This window comes from Megalobrama amblycephala, linkage group LG11 (genome assembly GCF_018812025.1).
Source record: "Megalobrama amblycephala isolate DHTTF-2021 linkage group LG11, ASM1881202v1, whole genome shotgun sequence".
NCBI lineage: Eukaryota > Metazoa > Chordata > Actinopteri > Cypriniformes > Xenocyprididae > Megalobrama > Megalobrama amblycephala.
In genome coordinates this window covers 40,373,778-40,393,804 of record NC_063054.1, presented here as the reverse complement: position 1 = coordinate 40,393,804, position 20,027 = coordinate 40,373,778, and the positions used below count along the sequence as shown (strand labels likewise).

Below are 20,027 nucleotides of genomic sequence, written 5' to 3'. Positions count from 1 at the left end.
AATCAATCAATCAATCAATCAATCTACAAACCCTATCTATCTATCCATCTATCCATCTATCCATCTATCCATCCATCCATCCATCCATCCATCTACAAACCCGATTCCAAAAAAGTTGGGACACTGTACAAATTGTGAATAAAAACAGAATGCAATGATATGGAAGTTTCAAATTTCAATATTTTATTCAGAATACAACATAGATGACATATCAAATGTTTAAACTGAGAAAATGTAAAAATAAGTTGATTTTAAATTTCATGGCATCAACACATCTCAAAAAAGTTGGGACAAGGCCATGTTTACCACTGTGTGGCATCCCCTCTTCTTTTTTATAACAGTCTGCAAACGTCTGGGGACTGAGGAGACAAGTTGCTCAAGTTTAGGAATAGGAATGTTGTCCCATTCTTGTCTAATACAGGCTTCTAGTTGCTCAACTGTCTTAGGTCTTCTTTGTCGCATCTTCCTCTTTATGATGCACCAAATGTTTTCTATGGGTGAAAGATCTGGACTGCAGGCTGGCCATTTCAGTACCTGGATCCTTCTTCTACGAGCCATGATGTTGTAATTGATGGAGTATGTGGTCTGGCATTGTTATGTTGGAAAATGCAAGGTCTTCCCTGAAAGAGACGACGTCTGGATGGGAGCATATGTTGTTCTAGAACTTGGATATACCTTTCAGCATTGATGGTGCCTTTCCAGATGTGTAAGCTGTCCATGCCACACGCACTCATGCAACCCCATACCATCAGAGATGCAGGCTTCTGAACTGAGCGCTGATAACAACTTGGGTTGTCCTTGTCCTCTTTAGTCCGGATGACATGGCGTCCCAGTTTTCCAAAAAGAACTTCAAATTTTGATTCGTCTGACCACAGAACAGTTTTCCACTTTGCCACAGTCCATTTTAAATGAGCCTTGGCCCAGAGAAAACGCCTGCGCTTCTGGATCATGTTTAGATATGGCTTCTGTTTTGACCTATAGAGTTTTAGCCGGATGGCACGATGGATTGTGTTCACCGACTTTTTCTGGAAGTATTCCTGAGCCCATGTTGTGATTTCCATTACAGTAGCATTCCTGTATGTGATGCAGTGCCGTCTAAGGGCCCGAAGATCACAGGCATCCAGTATGGTTTTCCGGCCTTGACCCTTACGCACGGGCGTCGGAAGCAAAAAAAAATGTGGGTGGGACCTCCCTCCAAATTTTATATATATATATATATAAATATCCTTGGTGTACATATATGCATTTTAAGACGTTTTAAGGCCAACAAATTGGATAACAATAGCATTCAAACCATGTCAACAAATACATACATACATGCATGCATGCATACACGCCTGGCGCTGAGGCGAAGGTGGAATGTGCGTCTGAAAAGTGTCCCGTTTGTTGTGGTCGTAAAGAGACATTTCTTTATAAACGCAGCTTTTTACTTGGCGATGTTTTAAAAAATATTTTTATTTTTGGTATTTTTTATGCTCTGTTGGTGGTGTGTGGAGTAGCATCACCTGGGGGGGATTAGACAAATGCTCATAAAAGTGAGTGGGTCCAATATCATTGGTCTTAAAAAGTGGGTGGGTCTTGTCCCACCCACATACAATGGTTCCGACGCCCATGCCCTTACGCACAGAGATTGTTCCAGATTCTCTGAATCTTTGGATGATATTATGCACTGTAGATGATGATAACTTCAAACTCTTTGCAATTTTTCTCTGAGAAACTCCTTTCTGATATTGCTCCACTATTTTTCGCCACAGCATTGGGGGAATTGGTGATCCTCTGCCCATCTTGACTTCTGAGAGACACTGCCACTCTGAGAGGCTCTTTTTATACCCAATCATGTTGCCAATTGACCTAATAAGTTGCAAATTGGTCCTCCAGCTGTTCCTTATATGTACATTTAACTTTTCCGGCCTCTTATTGCTACCTGTCCCAACTTTTTTGGAATGTGTAGCTCTCATGAAATCCAAAATGAGCCAATATTTGGCATGACATTTCAAAATGTCTCACTTTCAACATTTGATATGTTATCTATATTCTATTGTGAATAAAATATAAGTTTATGAGATTTGTAAATTATTGCATTCCTTTTTTATTCACAATTTGTACAGTGTCCCAACTTTTTTGGAATCGGGTTTCTATCTATCTATCTATCTATCTATCTATCTATCTATCTATCTATCTATCTATCTATCTATCTATCTATCTATCTATCTATCTATCTATCTATCTATCTATCTATCTATCTATCCATCCATCCATCCATCCATCCATCCATCCATCTATCCATCCATCCATCTAACCATCTGTCTGTCTATCTCTCTATCTCTCCATCCATCCATCCATCCATCCATCTAACATCTGTCTATCTATCTCTCTATCTATCCATCTAACATCTGTCTATCTCTCTATCATCCATTTATCCATCTATCTAACCATCTATCTATCTATCCATGCATCCAACTATCTAACAGTCTGTCTATCTATCTATCTCTCTATCTATCCATCCATCCATCCACCCATCAATCTAAATGTCTATCTCTCTATCTATCCATCCATCCATCTATCTAACTGTCCGTCCATCCGTCCGTCTGTCTGAACTCACCTTGTATTCGGCATTCTCCAGAAGAGCAATGAGGACATACGCTGTGAGAGACACAGGTCCATCAAGACCGCCCTGGAGCTCTGTGTGGATGACCCGACCTGGCTCTCTGAACGAACCGTCAGGGTCCTGTTGGACTGACAGCCAATATGCTGTCCTCTGTATCACCATCGGGTCAATGGAAATGAAGTCCTGAGCCTGGAGGAAACACCTGAGCACGAACGCTGACAACCTGAAAATCACAAAGCACACCACCAATCACTCATACACTTGATTTGTGTTTCATTTCATTTTTCACCCATCGGTTCTGAAGTCAGTACTGAACTGGAAAGAAAACTGATATTAATTAATGATTTTACATAATTTTATAATTTTACTCCCAACTCAGAATTTACTATGTTTTTAGGGTGGATCTTAAGCTGTGATGTATTTATTTATGTATACCATGTGCTGCCAGAATAATCACTGTCTCCAAAAGCACTGAAAGAGCCATCAATCCTTTGGTAGGAAAGCTCACGTTCATACGCTGCAATCAAACAGAACACATGTGTTAACTCAAGGACATCTGCTGTGTGTCTCAGGACTATAAGACTTCACAACACTCACCTTCCATCATGTAGCTCATAGCCTTGTTCCTTGTCTGTTGCTCGGCTTGCTTGGTATTTCTTAGATACTGGAGAACATAAACATTTGGAGCAAAATGGATCATGTTCTGCTCACCACAACCATACGGCATCTCAATGAGAGAGTCCAGATTTCCAATGGATGGGCCCAGAATGTCACCTTCAACATTGACACATATAGAAGAGGTGTTTAGATGAGGTGTTTGCACTCAAAAGAAGGCTGATAGCAACCATAAATTCTCTTACAGTAGAAACTCAGAGTGAGGACACATACCCACAGCAGATACAGTGGCCCTCTGACTGTCAGGAACCACATCTGCAGGAAAACTAAACGTCATCGCCCTAGACAGCGTGTTCTGGTTCAGGTGAAACTCCAGAAACAATGTTTGAGTTGACGACTGCTCCATTCCCTCTGGCTAAAGAGAAATCATTCAACACAAAAAGAGTTTAGAAGGATTTTCCTCTTCCCAGGCTGCTATAAGAGTATTTGTTGTACTTTAAATATAGAATCATCAAAAATAAGGAGAAAAAACAGCTAAAAATGTCCAGATGCATCACAGTCATTAACATGAGGCGAAACTTTGCATTTTTTTCATGAAAAAATGCAAAAATAAATTAATCATTAATCATTGTACTGTCTGTAATTTAAGTAAAAACTTATAAAGTTTTTTGCTTTGCTGTAATAAATATAGAACCAATAAAAATATTGAGAAAAACAGATAAAAATGTCCAGATGCATTATACTCATGAACATGAATCGAAAATTTGCATTTGCATTTTCATTTCTTAGATACATTTCTTAATTTCATTTCTTAGATTTTATTGTCATTAAAAAAATATAAAAATGCAAAAAATAAATTGTTGTTTGCATTTTAATTAAATTTTTTTTAATTTCACTGCATTGAAAAAAAGTCAAACTGCAAAAATAAATTGCCGTACGGTCTTTATTTAAATAAAAACATAATTGTCTGACAGATTTTGCTTTGCTTTAATAAATATAAAATCAAAAATATTAAGAGAAAAAAAATCAAAAAATGTCCAGATGCATTACAGTCATGGACATATGAGGAGAAAATCTGCTTAATTGTCAAGAAAATAATGTCAAAATACAATTTTTTCTGCAGTGCCCTCAGTTTAAACAAAAACATATTGTATTACAAATATTGCTTTGTTCAAAGAAATACATATCATCAAAAATAATGAGAAAAAAAAGCTAACAACCTCCAGATGCACTCGAGTCATGAATCTATGCAGCAAAATGGGCTTAACTGTCATGAATGTGTCTAAACAAATAAATAAATAACGGTCCTAAAAACAAACATACTTTTCTTTAAAATAGGACTTTTTTTAATTTATTTTTTATTTTGGGGTGTAACATCATGCTGACTTGAATCACCTTGACAAGAACAGTCTTGTAGACCCAGTCTGAAGAGTAGATGGACATGGCTTTGACGGAGATGGGAATGTCTCCCAATGCTGTGGCTCTGATGGGGAACAGGAGCGTTGTAATGTTCTGACTCAACACTGAGACTTTCCTCACGTTGTTCATAGAAAATTCTCTATTATCTGGTGACACAAATTCAAATGCCGAACTCTTTGCAACAACAACCAGCACCTGTGATGGGCAAAGAGATAAAGAGAGCTGCATTCAGCAGACTATAACTCATTTACAACAGAACGACCCTAGAGTAACATGGGTTGAAGTCAACATGAAACAGCATTTGCAAGCCATTTCTACTGACACAAATCTCACCTCCAAATCTTCATCCATGTAGTTAAACAAATTGACTTCCAGCAGTAGCAGTTCCCCACGGATCAGGAACGCCGGGAGATTGAGTGACAGGAAGAAATCTTTGAACACGGTCAGCTGGGAAACACCACAAACACCTTTTTAATAATCAGTTATATATATTAATATTCAGTGACAGGTAAACTGTACATGATGCATCACCTCTGCAGGAGCGCTGATGCCCAAACCCAGATTCTCTGACATCACAATGGCAAAGGCCACCCAAGAGGTCAAGCTGTCCGGCACGGTCACTGGGAAGGAAGCCGAGGCAGAATTACTGCAACATAAGAAATAAAAACAGACAAAAAATGAGTCAATGATTAAGATATTAAAGAGATCTCAGAGACTTGTGGTTTTTCATTCCTAAGTGTTTTCATACTTTAAACAAAAGTTATTGAACAGTAGTTGCTTGTTCATAGCTCAGAAAGTATTTTTAATATACTTAGGTATTATCCTAGCGAAAATCAGCTCAAGGACAGACATATTCCTCGTCGTACCTCATATTAGCATCCAGCCAGATCCAGGTTTCAGGAAAATCTTTTCGCTCTCTAGGCTCCGCATCAGCCATCTGATTCAGATAGAGTCCCTCCCCTGCTGTGGAACACATTAGCATTAGTGAGAAAATGATTATGAGCCAGAATTTTGCATTTTCTTAAGACAAGACTACAGGCAAAACCATTGTTTTTTTAGGAACTTGTCCATTTTGAGCTATTCTGCTTCAATAACATGTCTTCAGACTAATGGAAAGAAAACATCCAAATACACATTTAAGAGGTGTGCCTCAAGGATCGGTCCTTGGTCCACTACTATTTCTAATTGATATGCTTCTTCTAGGCCAGATCATTAAACGTCATTGTCTTAATTTTCATAGTTATGCCGAAGATACACACATTTTTTCTTATCCAACCCAATTCCGTCTTTCCACTCCCACGTTTCCACCGCAGGAACTTTCCCCAGGAACTAGGGACTTTGGGGTGGTACACTGTGTGTTTCAACCTCAGCAACTAGGGTCTAAAGCAGTGGTTCCCAAATATTTTAGCTTGGAGTACCCCCTGAAGGGATTACCATCCTTCTGCGCACCCCCTCTCTTCCACTTAGACTGCAGTCACACCTTTACCATTAAGGGACAATATTTGCCCCCTAAATTGAATTTCCAGTTTACCTTTCTGAATAACTTTATAAAATAAATACTGTTTTAAATAAAAAATGTTCAATAGAGAAATATGCAATGATGGTAAAACTTTTAAATATTAAACTAAAACCGCCAGTAGGTGGCAGCAAGTCACTGTTTTTATGAGTGAGTCATCGAGTCATTCATTCAGTAACGAAGCAAGTGGCTGTGAATGAATCACTGAATCACTGACGTTCAAAACCGCAGAATTGTTCGCGAAATACAGACGTGTGTTGTAGTTCTGCTGTGGTTTTCGTTAGAACTATTATTTCATTGCAAAATAGAGTAAATACTGACAGTACTGTGTTTAAAATGTATGTTTTGTTTTTTGACCTGTTGTATAATAATGTCACGTTTGCAGTCATGTGGATATTTGGGAACAAGTGCGTTCTTGCTCGTTATCATCATTAAATACAAGAACTCACACAAGGTATGTTTTTGTATCGGAGAAAGTTTGAGTCTTAAATCAAAATTATTCCATTATCTGTGTCTATATTTGTTCTTCATGCGAGTAAGCGCTAAATCCCTACTGTTACAAAGGTGCATTGTCGAGAACGACAGTAATTTAGCGCAAGTTAAGGCAGCAGACTGCACGCAATCTATCATATGCATGCTGCTTGTGTGGATACAGTCATTTTTGACTGCAAATGATGAGGTAATTTGATTAAATGTGCTGGATTTACGACATTTTGGCAGTTAGAAATACATGTTCGATTTTAAGGTAGAATTAAATGAACTACTCTGCATTTTGTTCGAGTACCCCCTTTTGTCACCTCCCAGTTTGGGAACCACTGGTCTAAAGGAAGTTCCAGGTAAAAAATCCCCCCTCAGAAAGTCCCTGCTCATGAAGTAGTACTTTTTCAAATTTCAGGAACTTTGGGTGGTGAGACTTTGGTGAACATGCTGATTGGTTGAGATCATGCAGCATTTTGATTGGTTGACTCCACACAGCATTTTATTTCAACGACCATTTTTAAAAGTCGGTGCATGCAGTAAGAGTTGTTTGCTATTTGAATCAACAATGGAGTTTAAAAAATCTGACCGATGGACTGACAATTAGGTTCAGGCTTTATTAAGCTTATATGCTGAGAACAAATTTCAGCGGGAACTGGAAAGTTCCACGCCTACGTCACCAAACTAATTTGCCTAGTCTTCATGGTACTTTAGACTTGCGATGGAAATGCAGACAGCAGCAGGTCTGGTGGAAAAAAGTTCCTGGGAAAAAAGTTCCTGCAATGGGTAATTTCAGTGGAAATGCGGCTTATCATTTCTTGCCTTTAAGATCTTAAAGCATGGATAGTGGAAAACTTCCTGAAACTGAATACTGACAAAAATGATATTCTACTAGTTGGCCCAAAATCAATTGGCTCTTCCCAGCATGACAGATCTCCATTCACTAACTATTCAGAATCTGGGAGTACTGTTTCATTCTAAATTATGTTTTGAACCATATCTGCCAGCTTGTTAAAGGAACACTCCACTTTTTTTTGAAAATAGGCTCATTTTCCAACTTCCCTAGAGTTAAACAGCTGAGTTTTAATGAACTATGCTAAGCTATGCTAAAAGTGGTACCGGAGACCCGGAGATCGGCTGAATGGATTCGAAAACGTTAAAACTCAACTGTTTAACTCTAGGGGAGTAGGAAAATGAGCCTATTTTCAAAAAAAGTGGAGTGTTCCTTTAAATCTTGTTTTCTCCACATCTGTAATAGTTTGCATACAGTACGTCCTTCACTTAACCATAAAGATGCTGAAAATGTTATCCAAGCTTTCATAACCTCTAGATTGGAGTGGACTATTGTAACTCCTTGTTTAGTGGCCTACCAGCTAAATTCCTTAATCACCTGCAACTGGTACAATATTCTGCTGCTCGTGCCCTTACATTTGTACAACAAATGAGCTGAAATTTTAATTTGGATAGCATAATTTGGTTTTGGAAAAACTTGAAAAATGTTTGAGATCATATTGAGATCAATTTCTCTTGCCTTTAGAAAATTTGAGTAGTGCACAACTCATCAATGTGATGTTACTGTGTTTGGGGTGGTTGCCAGGTTACTGTGTATTATGTGGTTGCTAAGGTGCTCTGATGGGTTGCTAGGGCAGGTTCAGCCTTAAGACTTACGAAACAGAGGGAACAATTGATTCTTCTCCGGATTCAGACTGGCATCTGTCAGAACCTTGACACCGCATGTCTGCAAAATGAAACAATATCCATAAACCCTGTGCGAAAAAGTGATACGTTTCTGTTCCTGAGATAACATTGATGTGTCTGATCTACCATGAATGTGGAATACGGATCTCCCATTTTCATGCTGCTGTAATCTGTATGGGTCATCTCTCCGCTATACGACATAAATTCTTCGAGCACCTGCAAAACACACACACACACACAAAAGATCATGTTGCTGATCTTAGATAAGTTTTTGTGATGACTAGCATCATATTAATAGGACAAGCTGCTCTGGGGTCAGTTTTTGGATATCACAAACCAGCTATTGTTGTAAATCACATCCAGAACAACAAACTGAACAACACAATAGTGTCTGCACTATCAAACCTGTTCACCTAGTTCTGATAAACACAGTTGCTCTCAGTTTCTTCCTTTTGTCAGCAAGTGAAACCCGGGCGTGGTGTTGGCGTTTGGTTACATAGGACGACCAGCTTTACTTATCGTGATCTTTTTGTGGGAAGAAACAATCGTCTGAAATCCCAAAGATGATTTCCCACACTTTAAACCTCAATAAACTGAACAAGATAAGTCATCGGGTGAGAAAGTTGGAAAACAATGGATCTCCATATTGCCCAGTGTTGATGTCGCAAATTATTCTATGAGTGTAAATGATCTATAATCTCTAGAAGACCATATTACCTTCTTCTCTGTAATGCCATTGTCTTTGTTGGAGTCCATTGTTGCTTTGTCCACCACCAGAACTCCCACCAGAGATCCAGGCTCGGACACAGAAACGGAGAGAGACACAGAATCTGCTGGCTCGGCACGATCCTGATTCCAGCTCAGAGATACCTGCAAATGACGTAATATATGATTATAATTCATTATTACACCACAACCCATTTTACTTCTGTAATGTGAAACAGGATATTCAAAGTTCAAATAATTGCATTTAATATAAATTTATGCTATAATACATTTATTACAGGCCTCACGGAGCCATCGGATTTAAACTAAAATATCTTAATTTGTGTTTTTTAATTTTTTTATATCTTTTATATTCAATGAGAAAATCCATCAGCAATTGAGTATGAAGCACTTTTAAGAAGTCTATCGTTATTTGATTTTCTTACTGTAACTTTTATTATATTAACATTAAATTACTGTGCTAACTATTGGTAAGATTACCTACAACAGTAGCCTAACACAATGACTAAGGGGGAATTTACACAACACAGTTTTCAACTAAAAATGGAAAACTTTTTATGCATTTTGGCAGTTCATTGGCCTGAAAATGCAAACTTTCAAACATGGCATTCAAATTGCAAGTTTTTGAAAAAGCCAGTACCGTTATCATCTCTATGTAAACTACAAAAACGCAAATTTGTGAAAACGGTGACGTCATGTGTGTGCGTATCATATGTTCAGTCTATAGACGTGTAGTGTTTCTTTACAAAGTGACATCGCCAACTACTGGCCTGACAGCGTAATACAGCACCTTTAGTCATTCTTGTGGATTCGTGTGAACGAGATCTTTTGACAACTTTGTCTGAATGCGAAATACACAAATGAAAAACTTCAGTTTTTAGTACATCAATGTCGTGTGAACGTACCCTAAATAGCTAATTTATTGAAGAGTAAAATAAATCATATTAATGAAAGGGCGTTTAAATTACACTGTTTTCATCTAAAAAATGGAAAGCTTTTTACGCGTTTTGGTCGTTCGTTTACAAGACAACGATGTTATGGGGGCCTGAAAACACAAACTTTTGAAAATTGGTTTGAAAGTGCAAGTTTTTAAAACTATATCGTTATCGGTTCCATGTATCTACAAAAACGCAAATTTGTGAAAATAATGACATCATGTGCATGCCTGTTACGTTTCCATTCTATAGGCGTGATCGAGTACTTTACAACTAAAACAACAATGGTGGACAACAGGACTGGAGAATGCGCAGGTGTGTAGTGTTTCTTTACAAAGTGACATCGCCAACTACTGGTCTGGCATGAGCAATACAGCGTTTTTAGGCATTTTGCTCTGATCCGTGTGACCGTTTTGACAACGCTGTCGTCTGTGCGCAAAACTTTACATAAAGCAAAGGAAAAACATTTCCGTTTAGTACATCTTTGTTATCCCTGATGATTCTGTTGTTCTGAATTCTTACTGTGTTTCTCAGGACTTGTGTGAAAGTAACTTTTAGAGCATCGTTCACGATCTCTCCGTCTGGAAGCGTGTAGTACACCATCACACAAGCCAGTGGAGTCCAAGAGTGATCTGTGTTCAGACTGAAGGAGGAGGAATTCACCGTCCCAGCATCCACCAGCCGACTGCGGGACATCACCTACAGAACACATCATAACTACAGGCTCATCCTCAGAAATGTCCAAATTACTGATATCATTAACAGGATACCCTTGTGAATTAGAAATAGAATAGTGTACTTCAAATCTTAAAAGTATATTTTTAAAAAAACTGTACTTGCAGATATTAATGAAATAAAATGCTACTGAAGTGTACTTAAAGTACACTTTCTTATCACACTTAAGTACACACTTAAGTTGCACTTTAAATAAAACTTCTAATTTGACATTATTACAAAGTAAATTGTAAATGTAATGTTTTAATAATCTTTTGTTGTGCTTTAAAGAAGTACACATATTTCAATGTGCTGACTAACATACTAAAGCACAAAAAGTGCTTTAATATAGTACTTGAATATAATTTAACTGTAGAGTGTTATTTAATGTTACATTTAAAGTTAATATATTTTAAATGTACTTAATTGCAACTTTATCATTACAAATATGTAATTAATAATATATTGAAATACATGACAAACAAGTTGATGTTAAAATACATACAGTACATTAGGCAATACACTTTAACCATATTTCAAAGACAATAGAAGTAATTATGAAATTACATGTAACGATGTACTTAAGACCTACTTTAAAAAATCTTCAATTTATTTAAAAGTTCAATTTATTGCATTTAATATAAATTTAAACTAACACCTTTTCATATAATTGCAACAAAGTGCAATAAAGTGTCTGAAAACATTACATTCAGTTCACACATAAGTATATTAATTTAAAATTTATTATTTCTGTAATAAGTACTCTTTTCAAAAGTATGCAAAAAGGTACTGAACCTACATTATTTTACAGAATAAAATCCACTTTGTCGTGGAAAAGCTTTTTTTTTAAAGGTCTGATTTGCATTAAAAAAAAATCAGAAAATACTAAATAATATAATAAATATAGTAAATAATGTGCAAAATACTTTATTTGCATTATATGCAATTAAATCAATTAATAAAATATATTTTCAGTAAAATAAATTGTACTGAAATTTCAGAATTTTTCCCTGCTTTTTCTGATTAACCCCATCATGACATGTCAAAAATGATTATTTGATCTTTCTGACATCATATTTAACATACTGACATCATGTTTTGACAAACAGAGGTTTCTCATACAGTCTTTATCAGTAGCTTAAAATGGACATGTTATCTCTGGAAAATACTTACAAGGTAGTGGAATTTGGTCAGGTTAAAATTGCTCTCCAAAGTCAAGTAGAGTGGCTGTCCGACCTGCAAAAGTCACCCTGTCAGTAAAAACACTCAGTGAAAACAAAAATCGCAGCAAAATATATACACGAACAGCTGAAGTACCTGAGGCTCGCTGTCTCTGTGAAGCTGTATGTAGGATCTACTGGGTGAAGAATAACTGCTGTAGACCTGAAGACGCTGGACTGTGTCTTCAAACCGGGCCTGAAACCAACATCACAATTTACATACTTCTACTATGCATATGACATCAAGGCCATGGAAAGTGTGGATGAAGTGTGCGCACCTCTATATCAAGTGTGGCAACGCTGTCAGAGAGCTGAACCTGAAATGACATCACCCCATCGGCAGCAACAGGAAGCTCGATGTCTTGGACTGGAATATCGAAAATGGGAGCGAAGCTGGACTCCATTGTGCTGTTCATCGTGCGAGGCCCCAGGGATTCTTTTTCGTTCCACATCCACGACCAGGGGCTGAATTCGTGCTGGGTCACCGCCAGCCGCACACTTCTGCTCTGATCTTCAGCAGTTAGTGGCCGCTTGTCATAAGTGCTTAACTTCACCTTGTCAAATAGAAATACAGAAAAAAAAAAAACAGTTTGAAAGCATAAATCTCACAAAACCTGTTGGTCATGTCTGGTTCATATTTCACATTCAAACAGACAAACAAATAATTGTTTTTTCTAAGATTTTTTGCATAATGACTATTATAATGTCAGTTCTTTTGTTTAAAGAAAATGAAGCATATTCTTTAGAACAAGTAAGGTTTGTGCATTGTGATTATTTTCATGACAACTAAAAATATTTACCTCCCAACTCTCATTAATTTAAAAATAATTATATATTTAATTATTGTCATTAATAAGAAAAATAATTATATATTATTTAAACATTGCCATTAATGTGAAAATATTGATATATTATTTAAATACTGTCATTAATATGAAAATAATGATATATTGTTTAAAAATGTCATTATGAAAAATAATTACATATTATTTAAATCTGTCATTAATACAAAAAATAACGAGATATTATTTAAATACTGTCATTAATATGAAAATAATGATATATTGTTTAAATGTCATTATAAAAATAATGACATATTATTTAAATCTGTCATTAATACAAAAAATAAAGAGATATTAATATGAAAAATAATGAAATATTGTTTAAAAAATGTAATTAAAATGAAAAAATAATGACATTTAAATACTGTCATTAATACAAAAAAATAATGATATATTATTTAAATACTGTCATTAATATAAAAAATAATTATATATTATTTAAATACTGCCATTAATGTGAAAAATAATTATATATATTAATTAAATACTTTCATTAATATGAAAAATAAATATATTATTATTTTCATTTTAAAAATTCATTACAGTAATTTTTTGTGTAATAATGAAAAGCTATGAGTAAAACATTCCTGCATTACAGTAATAAAACAAGGATGCATCACACAATTTTGGTTAATTGCCATGAAAATAACGTCATAATAATGTAATAAATCTTAATTTCCCTCAAAATAGGGTTTATGATTTTCGGGTTAAATATATAACCTAGATACATCACACGACTCACTCACCCACAATATGGGTCAAAATGTAATGCTAATGATTTTTCTTCTGTCTTTACCTGAGCAGTGAAGGTCATGGAGGGTTTAATGATCTGTGGATGTTGCCGGAACTCTAGATTATATTTATTATTCACAACAGAAACCCTCACACTGCTGTTATATGTTAAACCTACAGGCAGAGAAATGGAAAAACAGCTCAAATTAAATCTGAAGGGTCTTCACAATTTATGTAGGTTATTAATATGCAAAAAATAATAGCAGGATGCACATAAGCAGGACGGGACGCACCTGTAACACCCTCTGTGACGTTCACGGTAATGTCGATATATTCTCTGGGCCCGTATCCACCATAATATGTACTTCCGTAATCAGCAGAGAGTTTGTTCAAGTACGACACATCAATTGTGATGTCAGCAGAGCCGTCAATCTACACCAGATATACCAGTCTGATTAACAGTTCATTAAATGCTAACTTTAAATTCAATATATGAGGTTTTCAGTGTAACGTTATATGTTTCTTGTCAAATGGTACTTACAGTTTTATTTTGTTCGTAACGCCTTTCAAGGCCATCAAAACCATGGACAAATGTCACAGACATTAGCCCACTAACAGGCTTCCCATAAAAATATCTGAGAAAAAAGATAAAAGTTATTTATGTTATATTTGACCGTTAAAAGGCGTCATCACAGTCTGTGAGTAGGGTGGCCGCTTTGTAGTAATACGCTATGATTTAACCAAAATGAGGGAAAGAATTAATAAAACGAGAGAATGAATTCTAACTTAGTACGTAATGAATAATAAAACTATGTTTAGGACAAGTGCTCACTTTGCTGTGACCGTCCCTGTCAGTGTGTCTTCATAATGCAGGACGGAGGGGACGTTCACCTTCACCTCAAATCTAGGAAGTACTGTAAACAAATACATTTAAATTCACATTTAAATTTGATTTTCTATTATGCCCCTTTTCACAAAATGTAATATAAGTCTCTGGTGTCTCCAGAATGTGTCTGTGAAGTTTCAGCTCAAAATACCCCACAGATCATTTATTATATCTTGTCAAATTTGCCCCTATTTGGGTGTGAGCAAAAACACGCCATTTTTGTGTGTGTGTCCTTTTAAATGCAAATGAGCTGCTGCTCCCAGCCGGCTTTCCAAAAGAAGGCGGGGCTTTAACAGCTCAACAACAACAAAGCTGGAGAATCTCATGCAGTCAAAATGAGGATTGTCAGTAACGGTGTTCAGCCTTACATTGTTCAAACCGGAGTCGGCACTGATGGAGAGACTCAGGAAGAAGTTACAACCTTTAGAATGAAACTGGACGTTTCTCAGCGTTAGTGGATAAATTTATGTAGTTGCTGTGGAGTTGATTCAACTCATCGACTAGCATGTGCCGTCATGTTAATGTTTTGTGCAAATCCAGTGTTGAATTGACCCTCGTTTGTGAAGCAGTCCGGCGTGAAATGACGGCATGACAACAACACTCTACTACAGGGGTCCCCAAACTTGTTCCTGGAGGGCCGGTGTCCTGCAGAGTTTAGCTCCAACTTGCATCAGCACGCCTTCCTGGAAGTTTCTAGTATGCTTAGTAGGACCTTAATTAGCTGCTTCAGGTGTGTATGATTAGGGTTGGAGCTAAACTCTGCAGAGACACCGGCCCTTCAGGAGCAGGAATGGTGACCCCTGCTCTACTACAACAACTCTTCCTTTTCTATAAAGAGTAAACTAACTAAATTAAAAAAGTGAAACCATAATCAACCACCCCTTTAACTTTAGTTAGTGTGTAATGTTGCTGTTAGATCATAAACAACATCTGCAAAGTTACAGTGCTCAAAGTTCAATGCAAAGAGAGATATTTTCTTTTACAGAAATTGCTTTTTAAGGACTACAACAAACGGCTGGTAGGGACTACAACAAGCTTCTTCCTGGGTTAGTGACATCACAAACCCCAACATTTACATAAACCCCGTCCCCGAGAACACACAACAAAGTGGGTGAGGCCATGTTGGGCTGCTTTAGAGAAGAGGAAGAGTTGTTCTAGTAGAGCACATTTGGGAGTCGCATTTATTGCAATACAGTAGTGTCAAGATGTTATAACCGTAATTAAACTAAATTACACTTGTTCCATATTAATACAGCATATATTCCCTGGCTCTGTAGGCATTTTACAACAGTTCCCACATGAGCGATTTATAGATTACCATGACAGTAGTTAACTCCACATCAGCTACATAAATTCAACAACTAACCATTCAGAAACGTCCAGTTGCATGTTGTCAGTTCTTCTTGAGTCTCTCCATCATTGTCCGACTTCATTTTGAACATAAAAGGTTGAACAGTTTCTGACATTTTCAGTAAGTGTCTGCTTGAGGTAATCGGAGCTGTTAACATGGGCTGTTAAAGCTCCGCCCTCTTCTTGAAAATGGGCCGGGAGCAGCAGCTCATTTGCATTTAAAGGGACACACACAAACTTGGCGCGTTTTTGCTCATCCTCAAAAAGTGACAATTTTAACATGCTATAAAAATGATCTGTGGGGTATTTAAAGCAAAAACTTAACATACATCTTGTAAAAAGGGGCATTATAGGACCCCTTCAATATTCATGTCTTGACAAAACATTGATCATAAAAGATAAGTATCATCATGTGAAATCTTACCATAGTAGTCCACAATGAACGATCTCTCCTGTACAACATCCTGTGTCAAAAATAACAGTGTTAGAAGAGCAATAAAGCTGAAATGAAATCATTATAAAAAAAAAATTCTATTTGTGCGAGAGATGAATGCCTGTGCAAAACTTGCTGAGCACAATCCTAGGCTGTTGTTGGTGGTTGACAAGACATATGCAGTTTGTGAGGTGTCTGTGGTTTTTATTATGGATGAATTGCATGCAGTTTCTAATGTGTTCTTTGTGAATTCTAGTGTTTTGTTATGCGGTGCAACTCACATTGATTCTGGCTATAATTTTCCATGGGCCTGGCGGAGGGTTCTTAGAGATGTTCAGCTCTTTTGAAACAACACCTAGAAAACCGTCCACAGACAGCCACTGCCGAATCATACTCCCCTTAGGATCCTGCTCACATTAAATACACACAAATACAATGAAGTAAGGTTTCATCCATTCATCTCTTAGTACTCCAGACCTGTCATGATGACTCTGCTGATGTATCTGTTCATATTCTAGCCATTTCTGCTAAAATAATCATCATCAAACAGCTTGAGACACCCACCCTGATATAAATGTTGATCTGACCCTCATACGGCTTTCCATCAGGTGTAATCGATACAACCCGGAATTTCACCGTCTGCCCTGGTTGGTAATTGTTCTTGTCAGTCTGGATAAAGATGGACATGCACTTGGGGCTGAAGAGCATCGTGGTGGAATTTGAAAACACTTGAGCAGCTCTAACAAACCCCTTAACGTACAGCTGATATGGATACCAGTAGGTCAAGTCGTCATAATAGACCTGCGGAGGGAAAATAACACACAGTATGTAGGTCACAGACAAACAGCCACTGATGCAACCAATTCATTTTATAATTTGGAGGTTCAATCATAGAAATTATTACAGTCCTGATACTCACAGGTGGAAGAGACAGTAGTCTGGTAGAGCCTTTAAAATCAAAGTAGAACAGACATGAATACTTGTTTGAACAGGGTGGAGTTGTATATAATATACAGTATTTACATTGTAAAGGTCATTCTATAAAGATGCCTTTCAAAGTCATTTCCAGTGTAAATTTAAACAGTTCAGGCTAAATTAATAAATGTGATTATATAATTGTGCCTTCAAAAATTACAAGGTGCTTTTTGGAGATAAAAAATAATAATTCTTGTATTTTCTGAAACAAAGTTGTTCTACTAAGACAGTCAGAGAGAGAGAGGGAGATGTTGAAGTGACACACACCTGCCTCCTCTCTCTCATTTGTCTCATTCGCTCCGGTGAAATAGTGCTTGTATTGCGCATAATTTTAGTAATTCCTGCAGGTTTCACATGGCTTACTGCGATTAAACGGTCAAATACATACAAAATTATGTCATAATGCTGTATTCAGTTAAACACAGTCAGTTTTGGAACATTAAATAGTTGAAAAAGAGAACACGTCGTGTAACAGTATATTGGGTCCGCTCATAAACTCTTAAAGTGACAGCAGCCTAATATTCCTGCTGCTGCATGGCTGTCAATCAAAGAACAATGACAAAGAAAATCACTTTCTACTCTTGACTGAATACGTTTTATATTTAATTGTAAGCATGAATCTGTATTTAATTTTTACAATGAAGACTAGTGTTAATTTACATTTGATTACTTTAATTTCTGTAGTATTTCTTACCTGAATAAAAACCTACTAAACCTGTAAAACTTAAAGTTTCAAAGCTCTCTTTATTCTATTGCATTTATTTGTGCTGTTGTTTGCAATGACCCTTTTGACATTTCCGGGTTTCTCAGAAGCAAAGTCATCATAGTTGGGTAAAATTCCATGGCGGTGAAGGAGAGAATACATTAAAAAAAAATGTTTTGTGTGTTCCCGTGTTCTCAAATAGCAAAATAAAATCTCAACAACAGTGTTTTCACAACTATCAAAAAGAGGAAGAAAATAGAGAGAGATTGATAATGGGAGTCAGAAGAGAGAAAGATGTCAACTTTACCATCATTCCCACAGCCACCGTATTACAAACACCCTCACAGCAGCAGTTAAGTCGTTTTTTGTAATTTGATGCAAAGGTAATATAATACTAAGTGTTGTAAATGTACATACATTAAAAAAAATAAAATAAATATATATACAGTACAGACCAAAAGTTTGGAACCACTAAGATTTTTAATGTTTTTAAAAGAGGTTTTGTCTGCTCACCAAGGCTAAATTTATTTAATTAAAAATACAGTAAAAAACAGTAATATTGTGAAATATTATTACAATTTAAAATAACTGTGTACTATTTAAATATATTTGACAAAGTAATTTATTCCTGTGATGGCAAAGCTGAATTTTCAGCATCATTACTCCAGTCTTCAGTGTCACATGATCCTTCAGAAATCATTCTAATATGCTGATTTGCTGCTCAATAAACATTTATGATTATTTTCAATGTTGAAAACAGTTGTGTACTTTTTTTTTCAGGATTCCTTGATGAATAGAAAGTTCAAAAGAACAGCATTTATCTGAAATACAAAGCTTTTGTAGCATTATACACTACCGTTCAAAAGTTTGGGGTCAGTAAGAATTTTTATTTTTATTTTTTTGAAAAGAAATTAAAGAAATGAATACTTTTATTCAGCAAGGATGCATTAAATCAATCAAAAGTGGCAGTAAAGACATTTATAATGTTACAAAAGATTAGATTTCAGATAAACACTGTTCTTTTGAACTTTCTATTCATCAAAGAATCCTGAAAAAAAATATTGTACACAAATATTTTATATATATATATATATATATATATATATATATATATATATATATATATATATATAAACTTTGCAAGATTTACTTTGCAAGATTTACAATGCTGTTGACTGTTGAAAAGGGTCCATTTGTGTATTTGTTCTTATTTTATGATTGACTTTTTACTTGTGTTTTCTTATGAAAATAAAACTGCGTTGAAGAAAAGCAGATTTTTGTTTGTATATGCTGCCAATTATAGTTCTTAGTAAGAAAATAGGAATTGGCAAAAATCGGTATCGGCCAAGAAAATTGCAATCGTTGCATCTTAGATAGATAGATAGATAGATAGATAGATAGATAGATGTTAACATGTATATGAGGAATACAATAAGATGATCCTGATGATAATAAATGTCAGATGACAGTAAATGATGGTGATTTACCTGCTGGGATGGTGCTCTGTGTTTGGGCCACACTGGTGTTTCCATGGATGAGTTCAGCTGTGACTGTGATGGGATAATCTGACAGAACGGTGACTGATATTGTGGTGGGAACGTCACAGCGCAGAACTTCAGAGACGGATATGAGGTAGGAGGGTTTCTGTATTGGGCTGAAACTATAAAAAATGTCTTATTTTCATGGGATTATGATAGATATATAATAATTCTGTGATTATATTCCATATTATATATTTCTCTCAATAATTTGTTTTTTACTATGAATATTGTTTGAATCGGCTTAAATTGGATGCAGATAAACATAAATAACTTTTTTTCTTTCTTTTTTTTTTTTTTAGAACTTATATTATCAGAAACAGTAAACAGCTATAATTTTCTATCTTGCACTACCGTTCAAAAGTTTGGGTTCGGTAAGATTTTTTTTTTAAAGAAATTAATACTTTTACTGAGCAAGGATGCATCAAAAATGACAGTAAAGACATTTAAAGGACAAAAAGATTTATATTTCAAATAAATGCTGTTCTTTTGAACTTTCTATTCATCAAATAATCCTAAAAAAATATATCACGGTTTCCACAAAAATATGAAGCAGCACAGCTGTTTTTAACATTGAAAATAATAAGAAATGAAAACAGCTATTTTAAATTATAATAATGTTTCAAAGTATTAATATTTT

The 20,027-nt window shown here is 35.9% G+C and overlaps 1 protein-coding gene and 1 long non-coding RNA gene across 3 annotated transcripts in view; one reads left to right on the top strand and one right to left on the bottom strand.

Annotated features, from left to right (window-relative positions):
* The window catches only part of cd109 (CD109 molecule), a 31,631-nt gene that overhangs the window by 6,905 nt on the left and 4,699 nt on the right, over positions 1-20,027 (bottom strand). Inside the window, exons 5-28 of one of the 2 annotated variants that reach the window (XM_048208026.1) lie at positions 19,337-19,509; positions 17,091-17,119; positions 16,736-16,972; positions 16,453-16,578; positions 16,163-16,202; positions 14,335-14,416; positions 14,044-14,137; positions 13,796-13,934; positions 13,567-13,676; positions 12,207-12,482; positions 12,026-12,124; positions 11,882-11,944; positions 10,517-10,693; positions 9,051-9,203; positions 8,460-8,549; positions 8,304-8,373; positions 5,509-5,605; positions 5,174-5,288; positions 4,976-5,089; positions 4,619-4,837; positions 3,497-3,638; positions 3,206-3,382; positions 3,044-3,125; positions 2,603-2,831 (exon numbers count right to left, since the gene is read on the bottom strand). In XM_048208026.1, the coding sequence (XP_048063983.1) occupies positions 2,603-2,831; positions 3,044-3,125; positions 3,206-3,382; positions 3,497-3,638; positions 4,619-4,837; positions 4,976-5,089; positions 5,174-5,288; positions 5,509-5,605; positions 8,304-8,373; positions 8,460-8,549; positions 9,051-9,203; positions 10,517-10,693; positions 11,882-11,944; positions 12,026-12,124; positions 12,207-12,482; positions 13,567-13,676; positions 13,796-13,934; positions 14,044-14,137; positions 14,335-14,416; positions 16,163-16,202; positions 16,453-16,578; positions 16,736-16,972; positions 17,091-17,119; positions 19,337-19,509 (3,133 nt within the window). The remainder of the gene's footprint in view (positions 1-2,602; positions 2,832-3,043; positions 3,126-3,205; positions 3,383-3,496; positions 3,639-4,618; positions 4,838-4,975; positions 5,090-5,173; positions 5,289-5,508; positions 5,606-8,303; positions 8,374-8,459; positions 8,550-9,050; positions 9,204-10,516; positions 10,694-11,881; positions 11,945-12,025; positions 12,125-12,206; positions 12,483-13,566; positions 13,677-13,795; positions 13,935-14,043; positions 14,138-14,334; positions 14,417-16,162; positions 16,203-16,452; positions 16,579-16,735; positions 16,973-17,090; positions 17,120-19,336; positions 19,510-20,027) is intronic. The other variant, XM_048208027.1, reaches the window with a different exon arrangement.
* LOC125278702 lies at positions 8,751-10,664 on the top strand. Its single transcript, XR_007187252.1, has 4 exons — positions 8,751-9,015; positions 9,111-9,214; positions 10,247-10,309; positions 10,529-10,664. It is a non-coding gene; the product is annotated as an uncharacterized LOC125278702 (long non-coding RNA).